This window comes from Malurus melanocephalus, unplaced genomic scaffold (genome assembly GCF_030028575.1).
Source record: "Malurus melanocephalus ecotype Western Australia unplaced genomic scaffold, MMel_1.1 scaffold_622, whole genome shotgun sequence".
In the NCBI taxonomy this organism is placed as follows: domain Eukaryota; kingdom Metazoa; phylum Chordata; class Aves; order Passeriformes; family Maluridae; genus Malurus; species Malurus melanocephalus.
Window position 1 is genome coordinate 324,516 of NW_026623854.1, and position 10,895 is coordinate 335,410.

The window sequence follows — 10,895 nt, forward strand, 5'->3', positions numbered from 1 at the left end:
TGCCCGCGGGGCCGCGGCCGGCGGCTGCTGCTGGCGGGCTCCGTGCTGGGCTCGGCCGGGGCCGGCCTGGCGCTCACCCTCATCCCGCTGGCGGGGGGCGCGGGGCCCGCGGGCTGCGCTCTCAGCTGGCACCACGGCCCGCCCGGCTCCGTGCCCGGCTACCCGCCCGGCTCCCTGCCCTCCGCGCTGCCCGGCACCCTGCACAGTTCCGTGCCCGGCACCCTGTCCGGCTCCGTGCCCCGCTCAACGCCCAGCTCCGTGCCCTCCGCGCTATCTGCCTCCGTGCCCGGCACCTTGCCCAGCTCCGTGCCCGGCTTCCCACCCGGCTCCGTGCTCTCCGCGCTCGCTCCCACTCTGCCTGCAACTCTGCCCACTACAAAGCCCAGCCCGATGACCATCCTGGTGCCCAGCCCCGGCACAAGCAGTTACACAGCGCTGAGCTCGACTGCTCTGCCGGACACGAGAGCTGTGCCGAAGGGAAGGAGGAGAGCAGCTGCTGACGTGTTGGCAGCGAGCAGGAAGGCAGCTCTGGGCAGCTCAGCCTTCCAGGGGTTATTGGGCAYGACAGGTGCAGGTGCACTTCAGGAAAACGGCAGAGGGGTCGGAAAAGATGATCCAAAGGGAAATGGCTCCTCGGATGGTCCCTCTGGCTGGACAGTGAAAGCCATTGATCAGGAGACACAGGAACCAGAAAGGCCAGCTTCCTCTGGACCTCCCTCCCCTGGACTCCAGGAGGAAGCTCCAGGTTCTGCTGCAACAGATCTTGCTGATAATGCTGAGGAAAGCCTTAACGCTACGGAGACTAATGAGACACCTTTGTCTAAAACAACTCTTCCCACTGTTGAAGATGCGTACGTGTCTGAAAACTTACCAGATTCTCACGATGTCAGCTTTGAGGCAGCGCACAGCATCTTCCAGGACAGAGAATATCAGGTTTTTCTCATGGTCCTGGGCGCTGTGGTACTTTGGGAGCTGTTGGCCACTTCCCTGGAATGGACTATGGATGAGAATGTGTACGAGTACCTGGACTGTGTGGATGCCACAGACAGGTATGGGCAGTTGTGGCTCTGGAGTTGCGCGGGCGCGGCCGCCGGAGCCTGTGGCGTGTCTGTGCTGGTGGATCAGCTGGATTGCTTTCTTGGCGGCTCCATCCCCCGCCTCGCCGTGCACTTCTACGGCTACGCCATCCTGGTGATGCTCTCCCTGCTCGTCAGCCTCTTCTTCCCCAGCCACGTTCCCAGGAAAAGTGCCCGTGCTCACAGGCTGGCCAAAGCGCTGTCCCTGCTCTGGGGGGACGGCCGGGCACTGCTGTTTGCTGGCACTGTGTTCCTCGTGGCTGCTGCCAGCTCTGCCGAGCACAACTTCCTGCTGTGGCAGCTGCAGGACCAGGGTGGTAGCGAGCTCCTGATGGGGCTCTGGGTGGCCATGGGGCCGCTGGTCGAGCTGGGCATTCATCCCTTGAGGGAGCGGCTGCTGCGGGCACTGCCGGGCCACAGGATGGTGGTGCTGAGCCTGGGGCTGCTGGCAGCACAGCTCCTGAGCTATTCCCTGCTCCAGGCTCCGTGGGCAGTGCTGCCTGTGCAGGCTCTGTCCACCCTCGGCAGCGCGGCGCTGGGATGGCAGCTGCAGGGGACAGTGGGGGACGTGGCCACACCGGGCACGGAGCGTGCCCTGCATGCCCTGCTGCGGGGGCTGTGCCCGGCGGCCGGAGCCGGCCTGGGCAGCTTTGGCGGGGGGTTTGTGGTGCAGCATTTCGGGCTGGCAGTTTTGTTCCAGGCCAGCTGCATGGGGCTGGGGCTCTGGCTCCTTTTCTTTGTAATTGTGCAATCCAGACTGCCACGGCAGAGAAAAATTAATTATTCCCGGCTYCTGGCTGCTGATTCCAGTGAAATGAGTGACTCAGAGGAGGAGAACGAGAAGGACTGGCTGGTAAAGGCTATGAAGGATGAGAGCTTTAACAAGAATTGGATACAGCAGCACAGGATCAACTAATCAGWACCTGAATCTGTGGGGTGGAATGGCAATAATCTGGTAATAACCTGGTATAATGATAATACTCAGAAATGACTGTTAATTCTAATGTGCTAAATATATACAGGCTATATCTGACAGGAGAGATTTTTATTTTTAAAATTATGAATCTTATTTTCTTACTTTATAGCATTCTGATTTTTTTGTAATTTTTCCTTTTTAACGTGATGATTTTGCTTCCACAACCCTAACAGGGTATTTCAGGTGTACATTGCAAATTAATGTAGCTGAGTTATTAGTCAAAAACCAAACTTTRATTGTTGCTGCCAGAGCTGCTGCTGGGGCTGAATGAAAGCTGTGACAATCAGATGGAAATTACTGTCATGCTGACAGCACAGGAAACTCTTCCGAGGTGGCTGTGAAATCTTTGCACTTTATAAGGGATGGGCATTAAAAATGGTTCATTTGCTCTGCTTTGATTTGTAAAAGAAGRTTTTGCTACAGACCATCTGCTTTGTCGTGTTTGGTGATTTCAGTGTGCTCCTGCTTGGAATCTCATGGGAAAAAGCCTGCAGGTTTGCTCAGAGCTGGCCCAGCCCAGCTGGGCACTTCCTGCTGGTGATTTAAGGTGTCCCCCAGCATTCCAGGTGACAGGAAGCTGCTTGGCTTCTGACTTGTGTCACTTCTGTGGGCTGTCAATTCCCGGAGGGCGGGATAGGAAATCCATCCAGCTCCGCGCTGCTGGAAGGTGTTGATCCTGCCTGGGGCAGTGGGATCCTGAGCAGGGATCCTCCAGCTGCTGAGGCAGCAGGGCCAGGACAGCCAGGCAGGGACAGCCACAACCCTACAAACAAAARTGGAATTTATTTCTGTTCCCTCACTCACCAGGGGACCCCCAAAGAAACACCTGGGCACAGGTGTACAGGAGAAAGCAGAGAGATCATCTTCCCATCGGGATATCCTGGGTTAATCCCGGGTTATTCCCGGCTGGAAGACACTGATTTCCAGCCCTCCTCTTATAACCCATTCCTGGTTAAACCTGCCTCACCTGCCCTGCCTTCACCTCCAAGGCACAGATTTCAGCCCCTCTCCAGGAGGTAAGATATGCTTAGCAATGAAAAACCTGTGGTCTGATCTCATTAAAAGATCTTAAATGGRGTTTAAATGAGCCTTCGAGTCCCTTCAGCCACGAGCAAAGGCTGCTGATGGTTTATCAGGTATACCTTGGTCGGGGAGTTGCATCATTTCTGTGAATAACATCTGCCTGAGTGCTTCACGAGCCCCGAGACAGGCAGCTGCGAAAAGCAGAATATTTATGGCAATGCAGCTTTAATGTGGCATATGCAAATGGCCTGGCAGCGTGTCACCCTGCTGTGCTGTGGGCTCGGCGGGAAGCACTGGAGACAAGCGAAGGGCTCCTGGGGGATGATGCTTTTGTGTGTATGCATCCAGCCGCATTAGCTGTACATCGGAAGCTTTCAGGGTAATTAGCTCCCTCTTCCCCGGTACCGATCCTCTGTGCCAGCCGCTGGAATGGCTCTATAGATAGAATTGTCCCTGCGCCAAGAATARCTGGAACTTTTTATTAAGATGTTATCTTCTCCCAGGAATTCAAACACGAGTCGAGAGTAATTTCGGTGTCAAGAATTTCTCCCGGCCTTATTATCGTGTAATACCTGAGGAACAAAGCTCGCTAATGGGGGATCTGAGCGCAGTCAGGCTCATCCCCCGCCCGAAGCACTTCCAGAGCCATCAGCGCCTTTGTGAGAGGCGCGGAAATCGCTGCGATGCTTGGAGATGAGATGGAAATCGCTGCGATGCTTGGAGATGAGATGGAAATCGCTGCGATGGTTGGAGATGCAGCTGCTGCTGCTGGAGCTGCCAGCGCTGCCCCCGTTTGGAGCCATTACCTGGTGAGCTGTGCCCTTTCCATCTGCGGCTGCACAACTGCAGCTGCTGCGTTCCAGTTTGGCAAAGGAGAGCCTTGGAATGACCGGTGCCTGGGCCATCCTGGAGTTCTGGAGAGGGCTGGCTCCCCTGGGATCTTTCCCTGCTCCTTTTCGAGGAGATGTGCTCGTGCTGTGAGCAGGCACGATTGCAGGGAATGCCCAAAGCTGAGCTTCAGGGTAATCATCTTGCACAGCAAGGGGTTTTTAAGATTGTTAATCCGTTAAACACACTTGTTGCTGATTTAGGGTAGAATACATTTATATTTATATTTATATTTATATTTATATTTATATTTATATTTATATTTATATTTATATTTATATTTATATTTATATTTGTAGTTATAGTTATTCATACAGTTGGAAATACGTCCTGAATTCCAAACCACCGTGGGAGTGAGTGTGGCAGAGGCCTCTCCCTTGGGTCATTCAGGAGCAGTTTGGTTAAATCATTTCTCACCGAGGTTTGCAGCAGTTCTGGGTGGGAGGCCAAAAACTCTGGGGGTTCAGTTTCTCCATCTCTGATGTTCACAGATCCCCCAAGTCAGGAGGGGAAGGAAGTGGGTTTAAGTTGTTCTGGGGGAGCCCTCTTTGCTCTGAGCGTGGCTTCATTGTTCCTGCAGAAGTAAAACCAAGCCAAGGTGCTAATTCTCTTAAAATGCTGTTAGAGAGAGTAAGTGTTAACAGGGAAGAACCAAAGTGTCTCTGGGGAAAATACATTCACTTGATGTATTTCCAACCAGTCAGAGTTTATTTTTCCATTACTTTGTGACTTTGTGCATAAAAACAGATGTAAAACCTTCTGATTCTTCAAAGTTTTATTCTTTAGCAGCAATTGCAAGTTTAAAAGGGATTRTAAAATCACAGAAGATTTCACTCTGTGCCTACTTCATGGGGAATTTTAAGCAAATTTTAAAGGCTTATATGTAGAACRACTGATTTTTTTTTTTCCCTGCAGGTGTCATTTCTGGGTCTAAATGGAGCTGTGTCCTCTGAACACAGAGGGAACTGAGCTCAGGAAGGAATTAGTGCTGAGGGACAAGTTCTGCACAATGCTGGACTTCATAGTTCTTGGTTTTTAAATTTGACAGAGCTCAGTGTGTGTGGGTTTTGTGAGGGGCTTTAAAGGAAGGAAGTCAATCAGATCTATTAGATGACATTAGACACCATTCCCCAAAATAATGAYAAAACCCTCCTTGCTTGTTGTGAAGCAGCTCAGAGGTGAGTTTGGAATAAAGCTGACCCAGGAGCTGTGACCCCCTGCATCRGACGCTTTTCCTGCTCTATAAGGATTTGTTCCTAAGTTATAAGGGGATTAAAATTGCAGTTTCTGTCTCTCTGGCAGTTATTTTATGATGGGATATTGGAAATGTTTCCTTCAGCTCCTTGTGTGCACCTCACATCATAGGAAATTGGGGAAACCTCAGTGAGCACTGATATCTCAATGTGTTCATTTTCCTTGCAGATCTGATCAGCATGACAGGATCCAGCCTCCCCAGGCTTCTCTGAAGGTTTCTCCCATTCAGTCAGGATCCACAGCGTGGTGCTTTGTGAACTCTGCCCGGATGTATTCCCAGTGAGGTTTTGGGCTTTGTGTAATGAATCATTTCCCAAAACTGGAGACATGGTCCAGAAATCATTTTAGCTGTAATTTCCAAAGAAGAGGAGAAGGATGGTTTTGAGAGTTGTGGTCCCAGCACAGGGAGGAGCTGGAGCTGCTGCACAGAGCCCAGAGGAGGCTCCAGGATGGGCAGAGGATGGAGCAGCTCTGCTGGGAGGGAAGGCTGGGACAGCTGGGATTGTTCAGCCTGGAGAGGAGAAGCTTTGGGGTGACCTCAGTGTGACCTTCCAGGACCTGAAGGAGCTGCAGGAAAGATGGAGAGAGACTGGGGACAAGGGATGGAGGGACAGGACCCAGGRAATGGATCCCAGTGCCAGAGGGCAGGGATGGRTGGGATATTGGGCAGGAATTGTTCCCTGGGAGGGTGGGCAGGCCCTGGCACAGGGTGCCCAGAGCAGCTGTGGCTGCCCCTGGATCCCTGGCAGTGCCCAAGGCCAGGCTGGACATTGGGGCTGGGAGTGACCTGGGACAGTGGGAGSTGTCCCTGCCATGGCAGGGGTGGGATGGGATGGGCTTTAATGGCCCTTTGCACCCAAACCATTCTGGGATTCCATGATTTTATGTATCAGGAGGGAATCAATGGAAAGCAGTCTTTGTCAATTTAGACTCTGTATTTCTCAGAGAATGGATACATTTTTATATTCACAGTTTATCCCTGGTTGTTAAATAAATGACTTCACTGGCCAAGGGCATTTTTTCCTTTCAGTTAGGTTTGTTGACACCATCAAACTCCGACCCCAAATGAAGAGGTATGAGGTGAGTTTAACGTTTGCTTCACCTTTCCTGCTGAGAGATCTTCCCTGAAGAAATCAAAGAATGGAAAACACAGTTATCTTATCCTGACCTCCCAGTACAGCAGATGGAAGTTGTAGAACAGGACTTAATTTTTGAAAATTTGAGAACATTTTTCCTCCAATCAGGTTGGAAGATAAGAATAGTGGAGGTTGTTACAACTCTGAAAACAGAAGTTTGATTCAGCACTGGGTTTTTTTTTTTGTGTGTGAATGACATTTTGAACCAGAAAACATAAGGGAAATGCTGAAAAAACTTTAATATTTAAAGTTAAGAAACACAAAGTTGTTTTGTTTTTTTTTTTTTTTACAAATCCATTGAAAATGAATGCATTAAGTAACTGAAGCAGTTATTCTGATCTGTACATCCCTCCACAGGAGCAGGCAGCCAGGGCCTTGGGCCATGGTGCTTTCTGCAGGATTCAGTCACCACAACRCACCTGAGCTAGCAGTGAAGGGCCYRCAAGTGTCACCTTGGGAGTGCTGTAGGCTGGGAATTTATTCTGAGTGGTGTTTGCTGGGAGAACTTCAAATGCTGTGTCCATCCTAATGATCTCCAAATGCATTTGAATTCTTCTTGTGTTTGCTGGTCTCTTATGAGTGCCTGGGAGGTTGTGTTGCTGTTACCTGGTGCTGGCTGCTGCTCTGTTTGTAACCCTGTGAAATGTGTGCTAGAACCCCATCAAATGTGTGCTAGAACCCTATAAAATGTGTGTTTTCTGCCCTGTAGGTGTTCAATTCCTGCAGAAGTGGCTGCCCAGGGAACACCTGTGCTGAAATCGCTGCTGCTGGTGCCTCTCCTCTTGTGCAGACCCGGCTGAGCCCCTGCAAGCCCCACAGGAAGTGCTCAGCCCCACAATTCCGGGACCTGGGCGAGGGGAGAAGCTCAGATTCTTGTCAGCTGTGGGGCTGCTCCTGCCCCTCATCTGCACTTCCCTCTGCAAAATGGATTTGCCCAGGAGGATTCCATCCAACCCAGCAGATCCAGTGGTGTGTGAATTCTGTCCTGGCTCTGTGTGTGACTCTGGACTGTTTGATTTACTCCYGTGCTGTTATTAGGGAAAAAGTGASCTTATAAAATGCATTAAATTCCRCTTGCAGCCCCCAGCAGATCTSGCTGCTTGAAGTGAAAGTCGTCCTRGAGAGTGTTTGCCTGAAGAACTGATTAAAATATTTACAGGTACATTTTCTCTGCACTGTGCAGGGACCAAAACAAGGTGAGTGACTGATGTGGTTCAGTGCTGGTGGGCCCTAGGTATTTCATCAGCTGCGAAGTGGCCACTTCACGGCTCTGCTTCCTTGCACACCCAAAGCAATCGATCCSGGGGTGGCCTCATCCCTCAGCTGGGCTCTGCCTGTCCAGCTGGGGGCCTGGCACTTCCCAACAAACCCAGGGCATTCCTGAACAATTCACTGGGATACTGGAACTCCCTATTTGCCCAGGATCGCTGTTACAGCTCGGGGTGGGTCACAGCCCATCTTGTTGGCCTCATAGCTCTGTGCTGATCCTGGGAGAGGTGTTCCTGCGTTTTCAGAGGAGTTCTTGAGCAAGATGCTGTTGCTGCATTTCTAACCCAGAGCAGCAGCTCCCATGTCCTGACTTCTTTTCCCCTATTTTTACACCAAGACTGAATTTTTGTCTCCTCATTGTGTTTATATTCCACAGTTATCCTCGAAGAATGGAAGCACCATCTCTTCTGCTTTCAATCACTTGACTGGATCAAAAGTCAGGAGCTCTTCTTGGGCTGTTGCAGATGRGAATTCCAAGATTTTACTCAGGTTTGTGTTTCACTGGCTGAGGTGAGGCTGCTGCAAGCAGAGCCCATTGGCTGGTTCTGGACCGGAGCCTGGTATCCCTCAGACCCCTCCCTTGTGTTGTGTCCCTGCTCTACAGCCCAGTGGCACTTCCCAGAGTGTCCCTGAACCACCTTGCCAAGCTGGGGGGTCCCTGAGCCCTGGAACCTGTGCGTGGGGACATCAGTGTCACCTACAGGWACCTCCTGGCAGAGAAGTGTGCCAGCAGGGGACCGTGTGCCCACTGTGTGTTTTGGGGAAGGGGCTGGTGAGGTGTGTCCCYCACAGCTGTGAATCCTCAGCCAGAAGCCCTGGGATCACAAACCCTGTGAGCTGGAGGGACACAGCCCACAGCCATCCCAGTTCCCTGCGGGTTTGCAGGGCACAGCCCTCAGGACAGCGGCACTGGCTGTGCTGGAGAGAGGAGAGAGCACCGGGATCCTGCTGAGCTGGGKGCTGCCAGCGCGCTGGATTTCAGCCCTGGGAGCCTTCTTCAAACTCTCGCTGCTGGGTTTTTCCATGGGGAAAAGTTGCTTCTACCAGAAAGCGCAGCTGCCCTGGGTCCGCACCTCGCAGCGGTTTGGGGGGGCTGTTGTGTGCTGTGCCTCACCCCCTGCACCCCGTGTCTCACCCCCGTGTCTCACCCCCGTGTCCCCCAGAGCCTGGGCGCCTTCACTGCCCGGGACCCGCTGTTACCATCTGTGCCGATGCTGCTGATCTGGGGATGGAACGGCCGGAAAGGGCTCGGGACGAGCCCCGGGTGAAACTGCGGGGCCCGGGGGCTGCAGGCGGGGGCGGCCGGCGGAGGACTCGGAGAGGTGGGAGAGGTGGGAGCCTCCGCCCCGGCAGAACGTTGGGAGAGGTGGGATCGAAGCGGTGGGAGCGGCGGGAGAGGAGGGAGCGGAGGGAGCGGAGCGGCGGGAGCAGGAGACCCCCGCCCCGGCGGAGCGGAGCCGTGGGGTCGGAGCGGAGCGGAGGGATCAGTGAGCGCCCCCGCCCCGGCGGAGCGGCGGGGTCCCAGCGGTGGGAGCGGTGGAAGCAGCGGGAGCAGTGCGGGGGGAGCTGCGGGAGCCCCCGCCCCGGCGGAGCACARCGCTGGGCTGCGGATGGAAGGCAGCCGCACTTCTTCCCGGTACGGATCCATGGAATCCACCCGGTGGCCGCCGGCCGGCGCGGGGCCAGGTGAGCGCGGCGGGACCGGGACCGGGACGGGGCCGGCACCGCCCGAGCCCAACTTCCCCCACCCCTGGGCTCCGGGACAATCCGGGCACCCGAGCCCCGGGAGCTGGCGTGGAACCGGCGGCTTCATCCACCAAACGGAGCCCAGCCGGGGCTCCCCGGAGCGGCACCGGCACCGCCATCGGGAGCGGGGCAGGAGGAAGAGGACGGAGGGAAGGGTTGGATGGACGGACGGACGGACRGAAGAGGGGATGGAGAGAGGGAAGGAGTGGCTGATGGAGAGAAAGGACGGGAGGGGAGGAAGGGTGGTGGCTGCGGGGATGTCGGCAGGGACCCCGCGGGGCAGCAGGGTCACAGCCCGCCATCTCGCTGCTGCTGCCCGGCCGGACACGGCGCCGCTGCGCTGCCATGCCCGGGTGCCCGGGAGACTGGAGCGCTCGCTCTGTCCTTCACTGCCTTTGCTCCTCTCTGACCAGTTCCCCCAGTCCGAGCCRGGAGAGAAGAGCGGGGGACGCCGAGCGGGGAAATTGCCTTGAGCAGAGCCCTTGACCTTGGGCTGGGAGGAAGGGTCGCAGTGCTGGGCTGTGGGGCGGGGAGGCGCCCGCAATCCCTCTGCTCTGCCATTCCTGCGAGCTCTCCCCTTCCCTGTTCTCTCTGCTTCCCCGTAGCCCCTTGCCCTCAGTGGAGCAGGGACAGGCAGCTGAAAAGGCAGGAGAGGAGGGATGGAGCCAACTCCAGCGTCCTGCTGGCCATTGCTTTTGGGGGTTGGGTGGGAAGTTTCGGTCCTTTTCCTTTGTGCCTTTCCTGGCAGYGTGTATCCTCCCCTACACCTCCCGYGGGGCTMTAAGCACTTTCATCACCTGGGTCCTCTGCWCCAGCAGCTCCTGGGTGACATCGGGGTGAGCCAGGACTGGTGCTGCTGGACTCAGGGTGCCGGGTRTGGCCAGGACATCCCCCCTGGGTGCCCGTGGGCAGGGCTGTGGTGGCTGCGATTTTGCTGACTCAGCGCAGTTCTGTGAACTCCCAGCTCCTGGGGACCCTTGGGCTGGGGGAGACCATTCCAGCAATCTGTGACTGCTGTTTGGGTGCTACTGTGGGGTTTGTTCRCAGTGAGGAAAGCTCAGGCCAAGCCTGTGGAGCCTCCTGGAACCTTTTGTCCTGCTGGGGTTCAGGAGGTGTCCTGGTGATGTGTATGCAGCACTGGGATGCRAAAGGGATAGTGATACCCCCATAAACCATCCCGGGGTACCTCACCTGTGAGCTCTGGTCGTGTTTGTGTCTGTCTGYCACAGTCCCAGAGGTGCTGGCTGAGCCAGGGGCTGCACAGACAGGGCCAACAAATCCCCTCCGGCTGCGCTGGGCTGAGGCACTGCGTTTACGCCAGGTTACTCCAGGAACAGGGAAGAGGGGATCTCCCCTGTCTGGGACTGGCCTTGTCCTCTGGGCCTGCTTGGCCATAGACTGACAGAGCTGACAGTTTGTGTCGCTGCTGGCAGGGTGGGGCTGGTGCGGGCATCACCCCTCTGACAAATGGCTCCTTAGCACTCTCCTTACCGAGCTCATGGAGCGACGGCTGACTGGGACAGGCTG

At 54.9% G+C, this 10,895-nt stretch overlaps 2 protein-coding genes across 2 annotated transcripts in view; both read left to right on the plus strand.

Moving 5' to 3' along the window:
- The window catches only part of MFSD6L (major facilitator superfamily domain containing 6 like), a 3,147-nt gene extending 543 nt beyond the window's left edge, over positions 1–2,604 (plus strand). The window contains exons 2-3 of the mRNA XM_057383307.1: positions 2–150; positions 382–2,604. Of these exons, the coding sequence (XP_057239290.1) occupies positions 2–150; positions 382–1,992 (1,760 nt within the window). The 3' untranslated portion in view covers positions 1,993–2,604. The remainder of the gene's footprint in view (position 1; positions 151–381) is intronic.
- A 3,688-nt stretch (positions 2,605–6,292) lies between these two features.
- LOC130583749 (bMERB domain-containing protein 1-like) overlaps positions 6,293–10,895 on the plus strand; it is a 22,617-nt gene continuing 18,014 nt past the window's right edge. The window contains 3 exon segments of the mRNA XM_057383301.1: positions 6,293–6,297; positions 8,915–9,089; positions 9,092–9,308. Coding sequence (XP_057239284.1) covers positions 6,293–6,297; positions 8,915–9,089; positions 9,092–9,308 — 397 coding nt within the window.